The 19363-nt window shown below is 38.9% G+C and overlaps 1 protein-coding gene across 14 annotated transcripts in view; it reads right to left on the bottom strand.

The window, feature by feature from the left end:
• Positions 1-19363, bottom strand: part of APC (APC regulator of Wnt signaling pathway) — a 286846-nt gene that overhangs the window by 119878 nt on the left and 147605 nt on the right. For 5 of the 14 annotated variants that reach the window (XM_019727776.3, XM_019727785.3, XM_019727786.3 and 2 more), the window contains exon 1: positions 9989-10345. The exons of 2 other annotated variants lie outside the window; for them this stretch is intronic. In XM_019727776.3, coding sequence (XP_019583335.3) covers positions 9989-10150 — 162 coding nt within the window. In that variant the 5' untranslated portion in view covers positions 10151-10345. Of the gene's footprint in view, positions 1-9701; positions 9770-9988; positions 10359-19363 lie in introns of those variants that run through there. 7 more of the 14 variants (XM_019727777.3, XM_074328604.2, XM_074328605.2 and 4 more) reach the window with 4 other exon arrangements.

Below are 19363 nucleotides of genomic sequence, written 5' to 3'. Positions count from 1 at the left end.
TTCTAATTAATTCAAAAGTCAAAGTAGAAACCAATGAAAATTAGAAAATATTTTAAAGTATAAAAGTACCACGTATCAAAATTTGAGTAATATAATAGCTAAAACAGTGCTTAGAGGGAAATGCTTAGCATTAAATGCATATACTTAAAAGAAATACTGCAAAGTAGTGAACTACAAGAAGTTAGCAAAAGAACAAAAAAGTAAGCCCTGAAAAGCAGAAGGAAGGAAATAAAGAGCAGAAATCAATGCAATAGAAAACAAGTATAAAATTAAAAGAATCTCAAGGTTCAAAATTTAGTTCTTTAGAAAGACTACTAAATCTCTGGTGAGACTGGTAAAGGAAAAAGAGAAGGTACATATAGCCTGTATCAGATATGAGAGGGAATTCTTTTCCTGCAGCCCTTAGAAAGATAACAGACTATTTATTATAAACAACTTTATGCCAGTAAATTTTTAAAAATTTAGGTGAAAAGACAACCTCTTAGGGGAAAAATTACCAAAATAATTATGAGACAGAAAACCTAGTCAGGCTTAAAAATTAGGAGTCAAATTAGTAATTAAAAACAAAGAAAACTCCCAGCCCAGGTGGCTTCTCTGCCAGAATTTAAAATTTAAGGAAGAAATAATTCGACTCATACATAAACTCTTCCTGAATAGAAAATGAGGGTCAGCTCATTTCACAAGGCTAGCATAATGTTGATTTCAAATCCTGAAAAGAACAATATATAGGCCATCTCATTCATTAATACTGATGCAAAATCATAAACAAAATAACAAACTGAACCCAGCAAAATATAAAAAGGATAATACAGTAAAGCCAAATTAGGTTTACCTCAAGAATCAGGTTATGTTTAACATTTAAAAATGGAATATAACTCAATATATTAACATTAAAGGAGAAAATTCATATAATAATAAAAAGTTGTCCCTCCACCCAAAGCATTAAATTCAAACAAACAGAACAAAGTTCTTAGTAAATTACGTACAGACGGGAACTTCTTTAAAATGATAAAGGTTTTAACAAAAACAAAACAAAATAAAAATGCCTTCAGCAAACAAACTAGGAGTGAAATGTTAAAAGCTTTCTCTTTATGATCAGACAGGGAGAACAGCTCTGGGATGACGGCTGGGTTCTATTTCTTGACTTGGGCAATGACTTCATGTATGCTTACAGTAACACATTGAGTTCTTCATTTTATGTTTTATGTACCATCTGCAATATATGTTAAAGAAAGACTGGAGATGAACAAAAGGCTGAGCTAGACTATCACTCAAGCTCGGAAACTCTAAGTCCTAATTTTTTCCCCATTACGATTAATTTAAAACCAATGAACACATATTGAACCTATAAAACATCGGACATTTGGGCAACATTATGAACCTTAAAAATGTTTGTATCGTGTAACTCCATTATCTATTAACCTATCCTAAAGAAAAGTCCAAAATAAAGAGGAAAAAATCCATAATGTACTAACCTGTTCATGACACACGATTTAAAAAGTGGAAAACAACTAAATAACCAACTACAGGGAATAGTTAAGAAAAGTAATTAATTGAATGGGATTATTATATAGTCAATAATAATAATACTTACAAAATATTCTAAGAAATGTATATAACCTAATGTTACAAAATTATATATGGTCTGACAATTAAGTTCATGAACTTGTTGCAACGACGTTGCTAAACTTTTTTGATATCAGAGGGATTATTCATTATGAATTTGTACTAACTGGACAGTTAACCAAGTTTACTATTTGGAAGTGCTGAAAAGGCTGCGTGAAAAAGTAATTGTACCAACTGGACAGTTAACCAAGTTTACTATTTGGAAGTGCTGAAAAGGCTGCGTGAAAAAGTAAGACGACCTGAACTTTTCGTCAACAATTCATGGCTCTTGCATCACGACAATGCACCAGCTCACACAGCACTGTCTGTGAGGGAGTTTTTAGCCAGTAAACAAATAACTGTATTGGAACACTCTCCCTACTCACCCGATCTGGCCCCCAATGACTTCTTTCTTTACCCGAAGATAAAGGAAATATTGAAAGACATTTTGATGACATTCAGGAAATCAAGGGTAATATGACGACAGCTCTGATGGCCATTCCAGAAAAAGAGTTCAATTGCTTTGAAGGGTGGACTAGGTGCTGGTGTCGGTGCATAGCTTCCCAAGGGGAGCACTTCGAAGGTGACCATAGTGATATTCAGCAATGAGTATGTAGCACTTTTTCTAGGATGAGTTTGCGAACTTAATTGCCAGCCCTCACGTATGCATGTATTGTGTGTGTGTGTGTGTGTGTGTGTGTGTGTGTATACACACACACATTTATACAATGACAAAAGGGAGAAAACGTTCTAGGCACAGGAAAAAAGAGAAGAAAATGAGAGAAAGAGGGAGAGATGAGTGGGAGAAGATAAAAACTACAATGGTTTTCTTCATTTGATGAGCTTTGATGTTACTGTACTTTTATTGCATTTCCTGAATTTTCTCTAAAAGAGAAAATCATCTATAAACAGCCCTCAAGTAGTCATTCCTACAAAACCAAAGTAACTGTTAGTCTCTGAATAAAAGATTGCTATGGCTCCTCACTTTCTTGAGCAGCCATTTTTCAACCGTCACGTTGCCGATAACCGGGTATTTTCTGACCAGTTGTGAGGTATGTCTCAAGTATCTGGGTATCAACAATAAAGTACAAGTGTTTTTAATGTTTATCATTAGAAATAATAATAAACTGAAACAAACATAAGGTTATCCTTATACCACTTAACATAGTTTGCATTCCAGTATATTTTACTCAGCAGGAGAGAATGCGGTAAAGATAAATTTTACATGTTAGGAATTCCACATTCACTTATTCAATATTTATTGAGCATCTATCAGAGGCCAGGCACTAGAGGCACTGTGCTAAGAACAGAAAGATAATTGAAAATCATTCAATCATAAGGTTAAATATAACTGTCATTTTAGCATTTAAAGCCTTGAATAGACTAACTAATCCTACTTTTTGTTACTTGCCAGCACAAACTATCTTCTCCAATTCTCTGACTTTCTTTTGATACACTCCTGGCTTTGCTGGCTGCCATACCTCTGCTTTTTGTTCATTAACCAGCATCTGTACAATATTCATGATATGCCAGGCACTGTGCTTGGCATGAGAGAAGGAAAAACCTTTTCTATCCTCTGAAGTCCAGGTCAAGTCCCACCTTTCTCAGGCAATTACCATCTTCACCATACTCTGAATGTACAACGATGATTGTTCAAAACAGTGGCTCCCAACCTTTGATATAAGAAACCATTTTTAACGTCAAAATGTTACACGAATCCCATGTTCACTCCTCAGGTGATCTCATCTGGTCCCATGGGCCTAAATATCATCTCTACACTGATAATTTCTAAATGTACTTCCACCTCTCCCTTAAATTCCTAATATAAATGCATATTCAATGTCTCCACTTGAATATCAGCTAGCTACCTCAAACACAGCCACATCCAAAACAAGACTTTTCATTCAAATCGGAGACTCTGCTTCCCAGCAGCCCCCTGGCCCATAGTCCCTATCTCAGTGACACGTACCACCTTCCAACCAGTTGCTCATGTCAGAAAACTTGGCGTCATCCTTCTCTTTCCCTCATACTCCATATCGAATTCACCAGTAAATTCTAATGACTACTTTCTAAATATATCATGAACCTGACCACTTCTTTGCTCCTCCACCATTACCACCTTGTCCAAGCCCTGCATCCAACCTAGATTATTGTAAAATACTACACACTGGTTTCCTTGCTTCCATTCCTGCCTCGTACAGTCAATTTTCTACACACAGCTAGAATAATCCTCTCAAAACACAAGTCAAATTGGGTAGTCCCATGCTTAAAACCCTTCAAGAGTTTCCATCTCACCCAAAATAAAATCAAGTCTTTAAATGACCCTAGTGCCCTAGCCTCTGCCCACCTGCCCTACCACTCTCCACTTTACTCACCTTACATCAGCCACTCCAGCCTCCCTGCTTCCAACATGCCAAAAACACTTCCATCTTCGAAGCTGCTGTCCCCTCTCCCTGAACCTTTTCCCTCCACACAGTTTCATGACTTAGTCCATCACTTCATTCAGGTGTCTCAGCTCAAAGCCCTTTCCAACAAGCCCTTCCATCATCAACCTATCTACAGGAGCATCCACTTACTCTTTATCCCGAGCCTATTTTATTTTACTTCAAAGCCTATTAACTACCTGATGTGTATGTGTGTGTGTGTGTGTGTGTGTGTGTGTGTGTGTGCGTGTACACACACACATACAATGTCTATCGACTGTGTCCCACACTAACATTTACACTTAAACAGTAAGGTTCTGTTTTGTTTACCACTGTTGCCACATTATGTGCACACAGCAGGCCCTCAAAAATATTTGTTGAATGAATGAATGATGGTAATTGTGTTTAGTTTTGTTGAGAAAATAATGACAAAAACACTACTAGAATTCAGTAAGACTTTCAAATGACTTTATACTCTATTAACCACAACAGCATCGCATACATGTTTGGTGGTAGATGGAGTAAAATATACATAAATCAGGGTTCAATAACAACTCCTGAAGGAATGGGGCCTTCTTATGTTGCTCTGGCCGTTGCCATATCCTTTCTTCTTCTTCTTTTTATTAATTTTTATTGGGGAATATTGGGAAACAGTGTGTTTTTCCAGGACCCATCAGCTCCATATCAAGTCATTGTTTTCAATCTAGTTGTGGAGGGCACAGCTCACTGGCCCATGTGGGAATCGAACCAGCGACCTTGGTGTTATGAGCACTGTGATCTAACCACTGAGCCAACCGGCCGCCCCACATCCTTCCTCCTTATGTCATTCATTAATTCTTTCCATAAACAGTTATTGCGTACCACTAAGTCAGAGAGTATTCCAGATATTAAGAATATAAAGATACTTAAGACAAGGTAACGCATTAGACGTATAAAAATAATACCCATAGAGTATTACATGGGTACATGTACACATAATAGAGATATAAAGAGTATACAATTGTAGTATGACAAAGGAAGTAAACCACTTTTTAGGAGTAGGTATTAGGGAAGGTTTCAGCAGTGATGATACTCAACAAATACTTGCAAAACCAAATACAAAAGATACTGTTCATTTTACTTTATATGTGAAATGAGGGTATTAAGTCTGAAAGTGCTGCAGTAATTTGCTACCATGAGATAAGCTACCCTGAGAATGAAACCAAAACAAGGGGAATGACAGCAGAATGAATCACAGAGAAATTGATCCAAGTTCTTGATGATTTCATGTGAGCCCTGGATAAAGCCTTAGTTGAGGTTTAACTACAAGATCTAATCATCCCCTTTATTGTTTAAGCTGTTTGAATTTAGCTTTCCGTCACTTGCAATATAAGAATACAGATAAATCTCAGTGAATTCTTTCAAAAAGCAAGGTTTTTACCTATTTCAGTGTGTAGGGGCACTAATGGCATTTCTGAAGGAATGATTCTTGTTTTGTGGCCAAACGTCACAGGACGCTCAGTGTATCTGGCCTCTACCCACTAACTGACAGCAGGCTCGCACAATTACTGTGACAATCAAAAACGTACCCATATATTTCCAAATGCCTCCCGCCCTCAAGGGGAACCACAAATCTATCTCCTTACAGTTGTTATAGCACCATTTCAAACCAGGCTCCACCAGGTATACTTAAATGTACTTAACATCAACCTTAAAAGAACTGGAATATACCACTCAAATATCTTTACATAATAATCCAATTTTAACCAGTCATCTATAACTATCTAAATGTTTCACCAGAATTCTATGTATAGCTGTATCAACTCGTGGGGTAAGCAGCGCTTTAAGTTTGCTACTACTATCTGCAAATTCTTATTTATTTAAACGTATTTCTCCATATAATACCATGGAGGTATGCCACTGACATTGTTGGTTACCCCCCCCACCCCCGCAGCCATTTGCCTAACTGCTTCCTAGATGGAAATGTGAGATCTTAGGTTTTCCTGCCCCCTCGCAACAGGGATCTTGAGTTTGCCACGATGAACACCTGTTGTAGCAGCGCCTCTGTAAGAGGTTTACTTGCCTAATCAAGTGATGGGAGGGCAAATTTCCTCCTGTCTTTGGTGGCTATGTTAGAAATGGATACACGGAACAGAGAGCAATCCGCAACCCTGAACGGACAAGTACAAAGGTCAGCATGCTAAGGATAAAGATGGAAAGCACCTGGCCCCTTGAGAACACCCCTGTACAGCTCAAGTGCCTAGCCATGGAATCCTCCAACCTGTACTTCGTTTTATGTGCGATACATTTAAATCACTGTTAGGTGGGTGTTATATAACCTGGGGCCGAACTAATACAAGGCGTATTCAAGATCTGACAACTGATGGAAAGTCGGAAAAGAACTGAAATGACTGCAAGGTTTCAAGACTGGGTAACTGAAAGAAAGTTGGTTAAAAAAGAGAAATCAGGAGGAAGAGGAATCCATCTACACACATGCACATGTAAACACACTGGGTGAGGGTAGGTGGATGAAAATCAAATTGAGTCAGTTTGGTTAAAAAGGCACAGAGACGCAGGAGGACACTGGATTCATTCTACCTCCCCAATATTTTAGATGGAATTCTTCCTTCGGCCAATTACAATAATTCTATCTCACTTGACAAGGATATTGTGATGGACTTGGCAGCATGAAATTCTTCCTTTATTCAATCAGACTAGAGCTTAGGACTTTGGGGAAAAGTGTGGGAGGAGAGAAGCCTTCTCTCTTCCTTTGGAAGTAAATGAAGAAAGCTATAATCTGAACATGGCTGATAGTCATCTCTTTACTAGGAGAGAAGCCAGTCTGAGCATGAAACCCAAAAAGGAGGACAAAGTTGAGAGAACAGCAGAAAAATGGAACCTCAGCCCCGATGACATAAGCCTATGAACAAACTACTCTTTAAGGCAATTCTGTCTGTGTACTTGCCAAGTATATGAGCCAATGCATTTTTTTTCTTTTGTTTTTAAATCTAGTTTGCGCCCTACCTGATGCAGGGAAGGCTGTGTTTAGGGGAAAGAACACAAGGAAGACAGTGCAGGAAATGTGAAGAAACTTTCAAAAAAGTAGGAGACTTGGGAAATACAATGCAGAACCAAGAAATCAGATCATTTGATTCCTACAGAGTGCATTTCGCAAACGATCTAAGGAAACCAAGGATGACCGAGGAGAGGCCATTAGATTTGGTGACCAGGAGGTCATAAGTGACTTTGAAATAGCAATTTCAGTGCTAAAATAGTAAAGGAAGTCAGAGTGCAAAGGAAAGAATAATTTATACTTATTAAGAACTCCATAATGTACCAAACACTTGGACAGATATTTAACATGTGTTAAACTCCTTTAATTACAACTCTGTGAGGTAAGTATAACATTCTATTTTATAGATAAAGAATATAGTCTGAGTAGTAACTTGCCCAGCCACATAGCCACAAAGTGGTTTTAACTGACTTCAAACCCAAATCTATCTGGCTTAAAAGTCAATGTTCTTTCTACTGTGTCAGGCTACTGGAATGAAAGAATGAGTCCTTGAAGAATGAAAATACAGCGGCACAGCGGGCTCAGGATTCAGACTGGCTTCCCTGAGCTGTGCAGCACACAGCACAGTATCTTGCAGCCGCAGAAAAGACATAAGCATGTATGTAGGATAGCGAGAGAGAGACTGAAGGAGTGATAAAAGATAGTTCTAGAGAAAGAAAGATGGGGCGGGATGATCATGGACACATCTGGGTTGCTTTTGGAAAAAAAGGAAGGACATTTCTTCCTCTGAGATATGAGTTAAATAAGGAAATGATACTGAGTAGAAGAGAGGGAAGTAAGAGGGAGTATTCCCCAGACGGCTGAGGTTTCTCTCAGTAAAGGAAGAGATCAAGTTATTTGCTATAGAAACCTGTAGGAAATGAGACAAAAAGGAACACAATCAACATTAAAGAACCAGCAGAGAGCAGAGCACAGACTGGTATGAAAACTAATACCCTAACATCTTGCATCTTCAGGATTTCAGAAGTCAGGTCAAATGACGAAGCTAGTGGTGAGGCTTATTCAGGACTGGGGACTAGAAAGGTAAATCTACAGAAAGTAAAGCATTCGAGGACATCAGCTAGAATGTAGTTAAAACTGATTGATGACCATGGGATGCTGTTACCTGGGGAAGCAAATGAAATCTGCAGTAGACTAATAGTGGGTTGGATGAACACAGGTTCCTAACAAGAGGGTGAGAGAGAAAATAGACTCCTTAGGAGTGGAAGAGTGAGAGATTTAAGGAGAGTTTGTGGTTAGAGACGTCTTTTGACACAATGTTTCAAATTATTTTGCCAGAGGTAGTGAGCCATTGATTGGGCTAAGCAGTCCTATTCTCTTCAGCCAAAAGCACAGAATTGAGAGACAACCAGCTCTAAAAACCTGCAGTCATTGTTTGTAGAAAAGTGAAGGCTAACCACAAATGAATGAACTAACCCATACAGAAATCAAACAAAAATCGCTCCCCTTTATTTCAACTGAACAATTTTCTCTCTCTAAATTTAAGAAATTCATTAAGAGGTCATAAAGTCTACAGCAAAAGAGAAAACATGTGTCGCGTCATAAAATAGAATGAAAAGTAAACAAATCTGTCAGGCCAATTATAACTCACATGTTAAAGATTTTTAGTAGAGAATTCTAATAGGGCAAGATTAGTTTGTGCTTTCATAACTTTGGAGAGCGCTAGCATAACAGCTTAAACAAAAGGATACTACTCAATTTAATGTTACAAAAAGGTTCCAGCTTTTTTTAATCTCAAAGGACAAGCTACCATTTTTATTCATAATCCCACTTTTACAATTTTGGGGCTCTTGATACATTATCCAACTATTGGAAAAGATGGGAGAATCAGCCACGGCAACTTCCTCTGCTACTTCCACTACCATCCTTCACTTTGCACTTATAAGGAGTTATAGATGCAACGTTCTTTAGGACAGTGTTTTATACCATTAATTCTGACTCTCCCTTGTCCCAGTAAAGTGCAGGGAGAACTGAGACTGGGCACAGCTGCAATTTTATAGAAATATCAAGTGCTACAAAAATTGTTAAGTAATAGCAACTATGGGGGAATCCAAGAAATGTGAGAAGTTTTGAGTTTAAAACGCTTTTCCCCATTTCAGTCCTTTCTAAATAAAACAAAGGGCTTGTACCATACGAGATTCTAAAGCTCCAATGGGTAATTTAAGCTAACATTGAATAAAAGAATAAATCACTTATCTTTACTTGTGCCATTCATCACACAATACCTCACATCCACAGACCTTCTTTTTTAAAACGAACACTTAATTCTTTCACTAGATCTGGAAAAGTTACGCCCCCGCCTCAAAAGTTCAGACTAAAGATTTACTATAGTTAGAAAGCGATTAATTTAGATGAACAATCATTTGCCATCGCAGGCACCACTCCTCTACCTTGTAAGAGTTCTGTGGGCCAAGGAGTCAAAACTCTCCCAAACCATCCCGTCTCCTGGGGTCTTGCTTCCCTCATCAAGGTGAACAAGATTCACTGGCCTCTGGATAACCAGCCTTTTCTTTGTAACTCTATATGGGTGATCTTCCCAGTTAAAAACTTTTAAAGGAAAAAGAGGGTCGACACCAGGAAGCTGAGGCGACTAAAAGAGGAGGGGCGGACTACACACCCACCTAACGCGAAGGAGAGACCGCTCGCAGGGGTGAAGCTTCATCAGGAGCCAGGAAAGGTGCGGGGAACCGCAGGCGTCACGACCCTCAGCAGCTGCGCGAGAATCGAGGTCCAGCAAAGCCAGGGGCCAACAGGAGGCCTGAAAGGGGGCGCGGGGGCGGGGCGGGGGTGGGACGTGGAGACAAGAGAGCCGCGGAGTCGGGCCGAGCACCAGTGGGGTCTGCAGCAGCGGCGGGGTAAAGCCTAGATTTGCCGGGGAGGAGACGCCAATGTTTGCAGCCTCACTCACCTGCCAGACGCTCGCCCTGCGGCCAGAAGCGCGGACGCCCGGGCGCTTCCTCCCCTGCGGGACACAGTCTTTGCCGCCGCCGGAGCTCCAGGACCGGAGAGTGGAGAGTGGTACAGAAGAAGGCAAAGTGGCCACCGGACCCGAGCCCAGGGAGGCGTACATAGGGGGCACCGGGGGCCCGGGAAGGCAACTCCGTGTTCACCTTCCTCACCGGTGCCCAACAACACTCGCCGGGAACAGCATCGCGCCAACCTCGGCCCGCTGCTCCCGGGCCTTCGCCCGCAGCTCCCCCCAGCAGCGGCTGGGTTTCCGGCGGCGACACTCCGCCCCCTCGCTATTTGGCCTCCGCCATCTTGTTGGAGGCGGGAAGAATACAGTGCGCATGCGTGTTCGGCGATTGCCGGCGTCCCCCGGCCCTGCGAAGAGGGGACTAGTGCGCAGCCGCGTTGGCCGCTGCGCTTCGGCCACGGGGTTCGGCTTCACTCCCTTTTCAGAATAGTTCCTTCAGCGCAACCCACAGGCGTTCTGCAAATATCTAATACCTACTATGTGCCTCGGCCTCGCGCTGATGATGGAAGGATTAATGAAATTTGGCTCCAGTCCTAAAGGAGCTCCTAATCGAGTGAAGAAGACGGAGATGAACGAATAATTCCCTAAATTACCGTTTTGTAGAAGCGCACCACGCCCTCCCCACCCCCACAATTTTAATTCAAAACATTTTTTGGGGGAAATTCTCCCTGTTTGTCTCACACAGTTTGATCAGTTCTTTACCTTGCATTACCTCTAGCTTAATTTCAAAGAATATTTGACTTTCCATTATATACTAGATACTGTTCTAAGCTCTAGGTTTATAGCAAGAAATACAAACTCATGAAACTTACGTTCTACTTGGAAAGAAAATACAATAAAAGGCTAAAATAAGTCAACAAAATAATGATTGACAGTGACAAGGAATGGGAAGAGAGCAAAACACAGGAGCCAGGAGTCATGAGAAGATCTGGGGTAGAGCCTTCCAGACTGAGGGAACGGCAAAAGAAGAGGCCTGAGGTAGAAATGAGACCAGCACATTGGAAGGACAGAGAGAATGGGTGGCATGGACAGTAGTTAGAGATGAGGTCAGAGGGAGGCAAGGGCCAAAGAAGGTAGGACACTGAAGCCACAGTAAGAACCGGAGTATTCCAAGGGGCCCCTCTACCTTGCTGACACTACTCCACCTCCTCTTCAAACAGCCCCTGACTGCCTCACTGTGGTACACATGATGATTCCACTGCCGCAAAGGCCCTTACTCCTGTCCTTTACATGTCTAGCTTACCATCTTTCAGGTTCCAGTTTAAATGTTACCTCAGAAAGAACATTCTCCCCAAACTAAGTCTCCCTCCTGCCCTTCCATTAGTCATTGCACCTCAGCATTTCTTTCATGGCGCCAACATATTTTTACATTATATATTCATTGTTTCTTCACACTGTGAACTCCATGAGGGAGGGAAGAGGTTTTGTTTACCAAAGAATAATACCCCAGGTCCAGCACTGTGGCTGCCATGGGCGGTCATTTAGCAAATGGTTGTTGAATTAACAAATGTGAAAGTTTGTCAGCACCTAAGTAGTCGGTGAAATACTTGTTGGTGTTTTACTTGTTGGTTTTAAAAATTCAATGCAAGTTGTTTCCTATTAATATGTGTCCTCAACTAGATTATAAATAGGAACTTTGGAAAGAAGGGGTGGGAATGAGATGGAGAAGAGTTGGTGATGGTGGGGCAGTGGGTGGAGATTGCATTGCGCATGTTTGCAGGACAGGGAGAAGTAAGGCTTCCGTTGAAGGGAGCACCCATTATATGTGCTGTGCACGATGCGAGGTACTTAATCTCCGCCACAGCCCTGTTAGGTAGTGATCCTCATTTTTACACATCGGAACATTCAGAGAGATTTAGTCACTTGCCCAAAGTCACATATTGACAGATAGCGTTGACCCTGTGCTCTTCCCTTTTAGAGAAATTGGATGTGGCGATGGACTTATCTGGTGATTTGACTCTGTCATTAGCAGGCTTTCATTAGAGAGTTAGGCTATTGCCATAAGGACCCCAATCATATTGCTATTCTTGTATTCCTCTGTAAAAGGCCTAATTGGAAACTGCTGGCATTCGTTTCCTTTGGGTTGAAGCAGAGCTCATTTTACCATTTCCTTTTCATATTTTTTAGAAATGTGTATTTCTTTGTATTTATAATTTCTATACGTTTCATTAAAGAAAAAGAGGAGATACCGGAAAAACGGTGCAGGTCATAAATGCTAACAGCATCCCCTTCGTTAGGCTTGTTACTAAAGGACTAGCTCACTCATCTAGGTCTCAAGTAATACTTCAGACATCAAAGACAGTTCTCTGCAAAGAGTGACAGGCTCACTGGAACAATCATTTACCCCATTTACTCATCAGAATTACACACCATCATTTCCCTCTAACAGGATAGCTGCCTCAGGATAGCTGGGGTGAACTACTAGAAAGAATGGGGCTGCTATCTTACGTTGGGGCCATTCAGTCCTTATATGAGAGAAGTAATATACTATAACTCATGAAAACACACTTGTCAGCCAAATCCAGTTAGTCTACATGCAAACCAAGTAGTAGGTGGGAATACATACCTGAAAAGACTCCCCCCACCTCTATCCGACTGTAATGTAATTTGTCCTTGGAATAAATCTTGCAAACAAGAGAATTTCTTCAGTTTCTATGGTATTCTCTCCTCTTATGGTTACCATCTGTTATAGGATGAATATATCCCCTCCCCACAAAAAACATATGTTCAAGTCTTAACCTCCAATACTAAGGAATATGAACGTATTTGGAAATAGGGTCATTGTAGATGTACGTACAGTTGACCCTTGAACAACGTGGGGGTTGGGGTGCCAACCTCCTGCAGTCAAAAATCTATGTATAATTAGTAGTTAAGTTAGATGAGGTCATACTGGACTAGGGGGGACCTCTAATCTAACAATCAGTGTCCTTATAAAAAGACAGCCATGTGAAGAAAGAGACACACAGGGAGAAAGCCATGTGATGGCAAAGACAGAGACGGGGTTATGCAGCTACAAGCCAAAGAACACCAAAGATTGTCGGCAAACCACCAGAATTTAAGAAGAGGCAAGCAAGGATTTCCTTATAGGTTTCAGAGGGAGCATTGCCCTGCCATACCTTGATTTTAGACTTACAGACTTTGGAACCATGAGACAATACATTTTCATTGTTCTAAGTCACCTGTTTTGTGGCCCTTTGTTACAGCAGCACTAGAAACTGATACATCATTTTATGTATATGGCAAGGCCTGAAATAGAGGAAAGAGATGGGAGTGGCAGTGAGGAGGTCTGGGCTACAGTTCAAATTTGGCAGTAAACCAGCTATAAGACCTCAGGCGAGTCACTTGACTCCACTGGGCAAGTTTCCTTATCTGTATGGACAGGGATAAGGATAGCTGCTCTACCTACCTCAGAGATCTGCAGTGATAACTAAGTATTCTTCCAGAGATGCTGGACCAAGGCAGCCTGACAGTTACCGAGAAACAATTTTGCAAAAGACAGGGTTCCTGCTACTGATAATTTTAGAGTGTGGCTATGAAAAAAGGTACTTTCCTATGAGAAGATACCTAGCACAGGTCAAATGTGTGGCTTGGATCAGATTGACTGGATAGAATTTTAAGAACACTAGAATTGGAATTAGAAATCCTGGATTTAAGTTAAACTTGCTGTCTGTGCAGGCTTAGGCAAGCGGCTTCTCTGGATCTCTCTTCTCACCTTCAGAAATGAGGATATTGGTATCTATTTGTCAAGCTTGTTGTGAGAATTAAATGAAATAATGTATGTGAAAACGGGTACCACCTAGCAAGCACTCAATAAATATTAATTAAATCTGAATGAATCTGAGTATCTGGTTAGAGATGTAGATAAACAGCTAGGAGGCTGAACTATTTCCCCAAAGCCAAGAGGAATGATCTAAAGTAAAAAACCAGAAATATACATTTCAGATATTTCAATTCTGTCTCAGCTTGGACAAGTTAAAATATGTACTTGTTTCCTAAGTAACTCATTCATTCCTTGAAGCTTTTACTGGTCATTCCCAGGTAGAGGTAATCTCTCCTTCCATGGCCCAGAATTCTCCTTTTGGGTAGTATGACACGATTGTTAGGTTTATGATTCTTTGGGTACAGACATGAGGTCAGAGACCATGTCTCATTCATCTTGGTATCTATCCTACATGCTGTCTTGAACTGGAAGCATCCAAACAAACAAGATCAGCCAGATTGATAATTTTAGAAGCTGGAGGATAAGTGCCATGAACATTCATTACACTATTCTTGCTACTTTGGGATATGCTTGGAAATTTTAATAAACATTTATTTTAAAAAAGACATCTGCTTTAAGATTGTGGATTAAGTACAGTTATTTACCTCCTTTCTCTTTGCATCCAATTAAAATGTAACAGAGCTTAATTTTCAGTAAAACTAACACAGGTTAAGGTTCAAGGCCCGTCATTTGCATGGGCCATTTTAAGCTCCTAAAAGGTGCTTTAGCAATATGTTCACATGTTCTTAATTTTTGTAAAAACTGCCTATGTAATATATTTTAACCACAATTGGTTAAGGGCATTGTTCCTTTCTACTCTGTCTTCCCCACTGTCACAGTTTTTGTGTCAGGTAGTATTAAAGTGGCTATAGTCATTTTGGGGATGGAAGGGAAGTTGAGTTTGAGGCACAATTTGCTTGAATTTGGTGGGAGAATACTTCTGTGATTCATAGTCACTTCTGCGTGCAGCATCTCGTTGCTAACCTGGAATAGTTTCTAGGGATACTCCTATAGCCCATTGTCTGCCTCTCCAGCATTAAGTAACACAAAGGTGCAGGGCAGAAAGGTGCAGAAATTTCTGTACCAGAAATTACAGAGCTAGAAGCTGGTCTATAGAAAAATCTTCCAAATTCTATAGCTCATAAATAAATTAAACCTAATAGGAGGTTCCCCAAATATGACTACAATCTTTAAAAATTATGTTATTACTAATAACAAGTTATCAAGGTAAAAAAAACTAAGCTTTTTTTTAAATCAACCATGCTTGAAGGAAGATTAAATTATCTTTCTATTCAATCTATACAAACACAATAAAACAAAATCTCTGTAATACAAAGAGCCAAATAAAGTGTATCTTGACAAAAAAAAGTAGGGAAAAAGTATGATAAAAATATGTCAAGCAGCAACATAATAAACAAATGGATTTTCTGATGTTTGTGGATTTTTGTGTCAGCATTTTATACTGGCAATTTGTTGTGGTTTATTTTCTCATTCTAAATAAATATTCACTTTCTTATTGAAATTGGTCCTCAAATTGTTATTTTTTCTCTTAAACTGAGACTCTAAAGTTGATCTCTCATAAAACATAGATCTCTGAAATTATAACTGGCGACTTCACTATCCCCCTCTCAGCAACTGAAAGAACTAATAGAAAATGAGCAAAGAAATAGAAGACTTGAACAGCACAACTGTTCAAAAGAATCTAACATTTATAAAACATCCATCCACAACAGCAGAATGCACTTTTTTTTTTTTTTTCAAGCACCCAAGAAAGACCACATGCTTGGACAGAAAACAAATGTTAACAAACTTAAAAGAATTAAAATCATACAGAGTATGTTTGCTGACCATTGTGGGATTTAATTAGAAATCAATGAGAGAAAGGCAACAGGAAAAATCTCTAAATACTTGGCAATTAAACAACATACTTTTAAACAATACCTGGTCAAAGAAGAAGTCTCAAAGAAAGTTTTTTAAACAATACACAGAAGTGTATGAAAATGAAAATACAACATATCAAAATTTGTGGGTTGCAGCTAAAGTGGAGCTGAGAGGGAAATTTATGCATTAAATGATTACATCAGAAAAGAGGGAAAATTACATTATAAAAATTCTCAAATTGGTAATGTAAGTTCCAAAAACTAGAAAAAAGAGCAAAATAAACCCAAGCAAGCAGAAAGAAATAATAAAAGAGCAGAAATCAATGAAACTGCAAGATAAAACAATTTTAAAAACCCAATGAAACCGAAAGCTGGTTAATAGACTTCCAGTAAGACCGACAAAATAAAGAGAAGACACAAATCACAAATATAATGAAACAGTATGTCACTACGTTTCCTGCAGTCTTTAGAAGTGGAATAACGGAATACCATAGACACCTTTACACTGATAAATTCAACAACTTAGAAGAAATAGACCAATTCTTCAAAAACTATAAACTACCATAGCTCAAACAAGATGAAATAGAATAGACCAGTAACCATTCAAGAAATTGAACTTGTCCTTAAAGTTCTCTGGAAAAAGAAATCACCAGATGATTTCACTGGAGAATGCTATCAAGTATTTTGAGAAAAATTAGCACCAATTTTATACAATCTCTTCCAGAGAATGGAAAAGGAAGGGATACTTCTCTGCTCACTTTATAAGGCCAATATTACTCTGATACCAAAACCAAACAAAGATCATACAATAAAGAAAACTAGAGACCAATATCTCTCATAAACTTAGATGCAAATATCATCAACAAAATATTAGTAAATCAAATCCAACAATATACCAAAAAAAAAAAAAAAAAAAAATACAAGACCAAGTAGGATTTATTCCAGGTATCCATGGCTGGTTCAACATTCATGGGAGACCCTGAGCCATAGGCAGCCACAGGCAGCCAGCTAAACCATGCTCAACTCCCTGATATACAGAAACTGTGAAATAATTAGGTATTGCTTAGTTTAAGTTGCTAAATCTTAGAGTAATTTGTTATACAGCAACTGAGTAATATAGGAAGGCAGACATGAGAAGATATGAAATCCATTTCTAACACTGCTTGAATTGGTCAGAGCAAGCTTGAAAATCTTTCATCATGTAACCAGTCACACATCTTAATTCTGTTCCTTCAACTTTTCATTCACGATAGAATAAACTGTCCTTCTTCTAAGCTCCACTGATCCCTTAAAGCTTTCCAACTAAAGTGACTGAATGTAATAAAGCAAGCAGCCAGAGATGCTGTGCTTTTCCATCTAATGATAGAAAAAAAGAAAACACTCCATCTGGGTAGAAATTGATAATTGGCCATATCCAATTCCCGGACATCTGGCTTTTAAATGAAACTGAACTTAGTAATGTCTGTTTCCCCGGGCACTCTTTTACTGAAATGCTATTTATTCTTCTAGTCTTTAAAAGGACAACACCAGTGCTGTTTTAAATATCAAGTAATCAAAGATTTGTCTCAATTTTTTCATATTACCGAAGTGTTATATATTTATTGTAGAAAATCTGAAAGTTTACAGGAAATCACAAAAAGACAAGAAAAAACAAACACAAAAACAAAAAACCCTCACCTTCCAAGATAATTGTTACATTTTAGTGAGTATCTTTCTAGAGTTGCCTTTAAAAATAAAAGGAGTTTCAGAATAATAATTTTTCTCAATCAACAACAAATCCTAATTAAAAAAAACAAACCCAACAGAATATTTTAATGAATGAAATTTAATGAAGAAAACCAAAACATTTATTCCACTGAAACCCACATCCATTTCCTAATACAGTTTATGGTGTGGCTGATGACATTGATAATTCAGCCCTCACAACCAGGCTGAACAGTTCTGGGAAATGTCCCATAAGACTAAAACAGTTCTGGCAGCACGTCAAGAGTAATGGGGCGCAGGGAAACAGCATATGTTTGCACCTACTCTTCCTTCATGCTGCTGTGGCTGCCCCAGAATTTGTGGTAGGGAGGGTTCACAGATTGGTACTGGGATCCTTAATGGGTGGCATGCAGCCCAGTAGGATAGCCCACTGCTTAATTTCAGGAATGTCATGAGCTGGTTATTAAACACAGTCATTATTAAAAGTAAATGATGCAAACGTAATTCAATTGTTCAAAAGAAATACTCAAAATTTTCCTCTTTTTAATCATTTGACAACATTTTGCTGTTACCTGTGTTCCTGATGTTGTTTCTATTGTATCTGTTTGGTGGAAATATTGTATAATGGTGTGCTGTGCATATCCCTTCATAATTCTGTTCAATGATTTCACATTAGTAGTTTGAAATTGGATGGGGTGAGTATTTACACCACAGAAAACAAATGCTCCAAATCTGGGCTTCATTTACTCTTCTGTTGATTGTCCAATGATGGAGAAAATGTTAATACTGTACATTAAACCAAAAAAAAAAAATGTCATGTTTATAGTTGTTACATTGTGAATAACACAAAGATCAAGGAAATATCCCTCCAGTATTCAAAAACTATTATAAAATTTATCCAAGTCACTCGTGTTATTGATGAATGAGTGAAGTTCCAACACATATCTTTGTTATTTCACTTTCATCTTAATCATTCACATCAATGAAAATAGCCAAGATTCTTGTCAAAACTACACTTGTTTGTTACTTACAATGGTAGGTGGCTACAGATACAAAAGTTCAGCAAAAATCAATGAAACATTCGGTGGGAATCAATTGGCAATATGGAATTCACATAAAAGAATATTGTATATTTCATTATTATTTATAAACTATGTGCTCTATACTGTTTATATCAGTACATTTAAAATAAACTTGTACGTGTGTGTGTTTCACAGAGCTGGTTGTTAATCATTTACCAATACACTACTAATCATAGCAAAGGCTTCCTTTGGCCCCACTTGTCATAGCATCCAAGAGATTCCTTTCAGCTAGGTGTGAACTGATAAATATGGAAAGGAAGTGAAAGAAAAAGAAGAGATGGGGGAGGCGGTAAACAGAAAAAGGAGGAATCATAGAAGAGAAAGGATAGAATAGGCAGAGAAAATTCTCCGTCTTTCCTTGTGACTGTCCTGCCTCTCTCCATCTTTCATTATCAGCCAGCAGCTGTTTATGAGAAAGCAGACAAACCATTGCACAACCTTCAGGATTTCTGGAGTCACAAACATGCCTGGGATTAGCCTGGACTCCACTTATCGGGAATTATGGAACCAGCAGTCTCTGTCAACAATGACCCTGCTGACTCTGCGTCAAAGTTTTTCTAAGGTTTTGTTTTGTTATTAACATTTAAAAAATTGAGGTATGATTTACATACAGTAAAATTTGCTATTTAGGAGTACAGTCCTATGAATTTGACAAATGCATATAGTCACATAACTATCACCACAATCAAGTTATAGAACATTTCAAGCATCCCTCAAAATTCACACACGCCTGTTTGCGATCAACCTTTCTTTCCAGGCTTGAGCTATGAGCAATCACTGATTAGCTTCCTAAACCTCTTTTTTAATCCCAGAAAGTCATATAAAGGACTTATATAGTATGTAGACATTTGAGTCTAACTTTTTTTTTAAGACGAAAGCA

The sequence above is a fragment of the Rhinolophus sinicus genome, chromosome 3 (genome assembly GCF_057876585.1).
Source record: "Rhinolophus sinicus isolate RSI-liver-muscle chromosome 3, RSI-T2T, whole genome shotgun sequence".
NCBI lineage: Eukaryota > Metazoa > Chordata > Mammalia > Chiroptera > Rhinolophidae > Rhinolophus > Rhinolophus sinicus.
Note: the sequence above shows the minus strand (reverse complement) of the source record. Positions and strands in the feature narration are given on the sequence as shown.